The following is a 4,678-nucleotide window of genomic DNA, read 5'->3' on the forward strand; positions in this document are numbered from 1 at the left end:
AACAAGTTGAGTAAACTTATATTACTTACATTATAATGAATTAACAGCTGGTCAGTGATGCTGAGAGATGTGATTTTTTTTCAGTTCTTCATCACAAGGCCGCTCACTATGACTTCATTAATAATTTAACTTTGTTAACATCCATTTGGTGTTTTTTAATATAATACAAAGACATATCATGAGTGACATAACTAGTCAACATTGTTTAGAAAGTTGACCTTTGGAAACAAAACAAAATGTTTGGGCATGTTGTATGGGAGTAAGCTTGAACACTGAGTCAGCAAACTCATTTCATCAGGTTACCACAGTGTGAATTTCATGTCTTATCAATGAATAAATTATTGGAGTTGAAATTATTTGCAACTATAAGTCACGGTAATTACCAATATAAGTAGCACCAAAACCCATTAGAATTATGTTTGCAATTTAAAAAGTTCTGTATCCCACAACAATGCATTTAATTAAGTAATGGTAGAAGGTCCCCTAATGACTTTATGTTGGACTAGATAAAGAAATAGTGTAACTATTTCTAATATTCTCTATACAGACAGCTCTGGTAAGCTAACTTTATAAGGTGTCAGTGGTTTTACCATTAAATTGACCTTGTGATTATGAGATACAAATGTCATAAGGCCTCCCTTTTTCTTATTTGGTGAAAGCCATTCAGTTCTGCAAAATCATGGTCAATTAATCTGAATCTGGAAGTTTTCCACCAAGGCTGCAGGTTCTGTGCTCAGGAACTAGGTCACAGAGTTTAAATCCTAAAGGGCAAATGTTCCAAAGTCTGCCCACACAGACTGGTAGACTTTGATATGTTCTCCTGATAAACACACTGATCAAGGATTTTCAGCACGGAGCTTAAAGTTTAAAATTAAGTTCTTTATTGTTACAGTTGAATAAAGTTTGTTTTTAATTGATCAAGTTGAATAAAGTTTGTTTTTATTGATAAAGTTGAATAAAGTTTTTTTCATTCTTAAAGTTGAATAAAATTTGTTTATACAGCAATATTCAACTCTTGAAATGAAAGTAAAATGACTTAAAACCAATTATGAGAATCCATTTAGCAGGTAGCAAAACACAGAAAAGTAGATACTGGAAATTAAATGACAATGTATTCAATTATGACATATTTTGTGATTTGGTGAAAACAACAGGAGAAATTATATTAAGTGATAATGAAATAATAAAAACAATATAACTAAATAAATTAGTGTCATGGATGAAATAAATACATTAATGGTTAGAGTTGATCTTTCAGAGGAAGAAGAGACAACCTTGAGAAGACACAGATAACACACTGAAATGACTGAAGGAGATTTTTGGAAATAAGGGAAAGAAACTCCAGCTACTAAATAATATCACTGCCCCTAAAATCAACCATGACATCATTTAAACTATTTCAACATTTCAAAATATAAGCTTAAAATATTCGTAAATGTTGTTACAAAATTGTGTAATCATATAATTTTCATACAGGAGCTCTGCTGCCGGGAACTGGATCATAAACTCATTTTTTCCCCATGAAATTCTACACTGGAGTAAGTTTAAGGTAAACACAAGAAACTTGTGCTACAGAAAATGGACCAGACTCAGTGAATAGCTCCCTAAGCTTAATATCCTAAGTCCTATGATAACTATTAATTTAGCTATACAGACTAATGAGCAGTGATAACTAACATGTCTTTGGGGTCATCAGGTGGGAACCACCTTTCACCAGTGTATCGTCTAGTTGGTCCCACGACACCTCCAGGAGGCTAGACAGTGATCACTGGCGTCCCAGAGTCAATCCCCTAATGCCAGCCATCACTGCTCCTCACACCACGACTATTTTCTTTATCTTGCCTATGCTACCACAAACAACACCATCATCAACTAGGACAAAACACACTAGCAGATTCAGCAAACAAAAACCCCCTTAAACAGTTCTGTTGTGTGGGACTAGATTTTTTTTGTTTTTTTTTTGGAAAGTGGCGGCCATTTTGAATGAGGGAGGTAGAGTCAGGGAAAGATGCCTTGTTGAGCTAAACTCTCCCCCGCCGGATTAGGCTGTGCTCTACCTCCCCCTACTCCCCCACTCACCGAGACAATAATACTCACCTAAAACAAACAAACTCACCTAAACAGTCAAAGAAGATTAATCTATAGAGGAATAAACAGCTGTTTTAGAAAAATTATGTGACATGATTTTGTAGTGGTGGAACAACTTGTTACTGCAGACAGTCACTTAATGAATTTCTGTCTGAAGTTAATTTCATCAGTCAACACAGCACTGGAGTTTCTGATCCAGGTGTTTATTCACGAAGGACATAAGAAATTATGGTATCTAGGAAACATCTGGATGTTAGGTCATTTCCTCATTTTACCAAAGAAAACCAGATAGAGACATCTGTGTGTGGTAACAAGTGTTAGATGATCTTATAATGTTCTGCAGCCTCTTCAAAGAAAAACACGTTCAGGCTTCAGTATCTGTTTTTATTTTATTTGTGAATGACTTTTCTCCCACACATTGTCACTTCGTGGTTCAGCACGTTGATCATCTCCTCTCAGGACTCTTCCTGCTTGGCCTCTGGAGAAGACTTCTTATGACAAAAATCTGAGAGGAGAGGAGGGTCACTTCAGTGTGATTAAGTTGCACGGGCATTGTTTTCTATCCACCTGACTACACCTGTATCTTCACACAGAGATTTCACAGAAACACGTCAGGGAGCTGGACGAGTCACTGACCTGCGGCGCCGTCGTAGCTGAACGCTTTGTCATGAGGGAATCCCAGACACTCGGCCTGTTTCCTGTGGTCACTGTGGGCGGCTTTCAACTGCTCCACATCCGAATGATGCCCCTCCCTCCCTGATACACACACAACATACACAGCACTGAGATCACACACACACACAACACGCCTGAGGCAAACGTCATATGACTTTAATTGGCATTATAACCACTGTGAGGAAACTGAAAACATTTCAGTTTATTTTCCACAATGTTGAACTATCATAATATACTGACTGTGAAATGTGTTTGTGTGTGTTGTGAGTTTACTGTAGCTCAGCAGGTATCGACCGTGGATGCTCTTGTAGACGGCTGTCAGACAGTCTGGGCAGCTCTCATACACGTCCACTACACCTGAGTCGTTGTACGGTTGAACGACTCCGTCCTTCTCCACCGCTAACACACACACACACACACACACACACACACACACACACACACACACACACACACACACACACACACACTGATGTCACTATCAATAGTAAGACACTGATGAGAAACAATAACAGGTAGAGACGATGCAGCTTTGGTCAATAACAAACATGAAGGATGAAGATTTTAAAATCCTATCACTACAAAGCACCAAATGGTCTGTGGTCTAAACACATGTCTTATCTGCTTGCACGATATGAAGCATCCAGGGGGTTCATCTGGGACGAGTTTACTCAGTGTTCTCACAATCAGAGTCAAGCAAGGTCAAGAAGCTTTTAGTTTCTCTGCTCCTCACCTGTGGAACAAGCTTCCTGAACACCTGAGACCTACTGAGAGTGTCAGCTCATTTAAATCAGGGCTTAAACCATCACTGTCTAAATTACACGTGTAACATCTTTTTAATCTTTGCATTTGCTTGTTTTTAATGTCTGTTATCACTGCAGAACTGCTTTTAAAATGGTGTCCTCAGTTACTGACCTTATACAATCTTGATATGACTTATTTGAATATTTTTATTTTGTTTCTATAGTTTTTAAATGCTATTTTAATGTCATCTTAATGTTCTATTTCTAATGCATTTCACTGCCTCTGTAAAGGGATTGCCTTATGTGTCTGAATTGTGCTGTATAAACTTCACTTTCCTCACTGCTACTACTATTAGCCTTCTACTACTGCCACTAAAGCTGCTAATACTTCCTCTACTACTAAACTATACATATAATATACTGTAAAATACACCATAATCAACTATTCTGTACTTCACTTGTACTCTACTTTATACTTATACCATCATCGACACTTAGAACATATTAGATTCTGCATCTAGTTTATTTCATACTAGTTTTATACTAAATTATACTCTTACTTTGGAACACTTCACACATACTGTACTATATTCTATTGACACTACAATATACTTTATTTATACTATACTTTATTTTACACATGTGCTGTACGATACTTTATTTACTCTATGCTGCACTTGCTTCCTATACAATACTACAGTATACTATACTATTCGTCTGTGTTTGTGTGTGCATGTGTGTGTAGATGCGACTCACTGGCAGCGATGACCTTCAGTTGGTGGTGCTCGTCAGAAGTGGGATCAGAGGGCATGGACATGTTGATGATGAAGTTGGTACATGACCCATCACTGGAAATAACACAACAGTCAGACAACACAACATAAAGGCACAGCAGCGTTTTGATGCAGACGTTTGGGATCTAAAGAGTCAGACAGTCTGACTGTAGTTAACTACTGAGCTTCAGGACAGTCTGAGGGACTGTGGTGACCTGGTCTGAAATCACTAGGTGACCACTGACTGTGCTACAGTGTGAGGGATCATTTACATGCACCAGGCTTTACTCTGAGCCTCTGATACATGTTTTTACTTTTGTTTTAATCTTTGATGGTTAATCACTCTAGCTGCACTCAGAGGGTCATCTGTGATAAACTCTGATAACCCCGAATCAGGAT

The 4,678-nt window shown here is 37.8% G+C and overlaps 1 protein-coding gene across 1 annotated transcript; it reads right to left on the reverse strand.

Annotated features, from left to right (window-relative positions):
• Positions 1 to 2,458: 2,458 nt before the first annotated feature.
• On the reverse strand, positions 2,459 to 4,409 carry LOC111648917 (saxitoxin and tetrodotoxin-binding protein 2-like). Its single transcript, XM_023398672.2, has 4 exons — positions 4,263 to 4,409; positions 3,037 to 3,162; positions 2,725 to 2,844; positions 2,459 to 2,593 (listed from the first exon to the last, which is right to left on the reverse strand). Exons 1-4 carry the CDS (start codon positions 4,321 to 4,323, stop codon positions 2,544 to 2,546), a joined length of 357 nt encoding a protein of 118 aa, XP_023254440.2. The 5' UTR covers positions 4,324 to 4,409; the 3' UTR covers positions 2,459 to 2,543.
• Between the last annotated feature and the right edge of the window lie 269 nt (positions 4,410 to 4,678).

Source organism: Seriola lalandi, unplaced genomic scaffold, assembly GCF_002814215.2.
Source record: "Seriola lalandi dorsalis isolate HSWRI2012SDOR001 ecotype SW California unplaced genomic scaffold, Sedor1 jcf7180002049697, whole genome shotgun sequence".
NCBI classification, from domain to species: domain Eukaryota; kingdom Metazoa; phylum Chordata; class Actinopteri; order Carangiformes; family Carangidae; genus Seriola; species Seriola lalandi.

What these genes read in the sequence shown, in the direction of transcription:
- LOC111648917 (XM_023398672.2), bottom strand. Translation starts at nt 4,323, where the DNA reads ATGTCCATGCCCTCTGATCCCACTTCTGACGAGCACCACCAACTGAAG. An exon ending in TCGATACCTGCTGAGCTACA is followed by an intron (nt 2,845 to 3,036) that starts GTAAACTCACAA and finishes TGTGTGTATCAG; the next exon opens with GGAGGGAGGGGCATCATTCG. An exon ending in CAGCTACGACGGCGCCGCAG is followed by an intron (nt 2,594 to 2,724) that starts GTCAGTGACTCG and finishes CTCTCCTCTCAG; the next exon opens with ATTTTTGTCATAAGAAGTCT.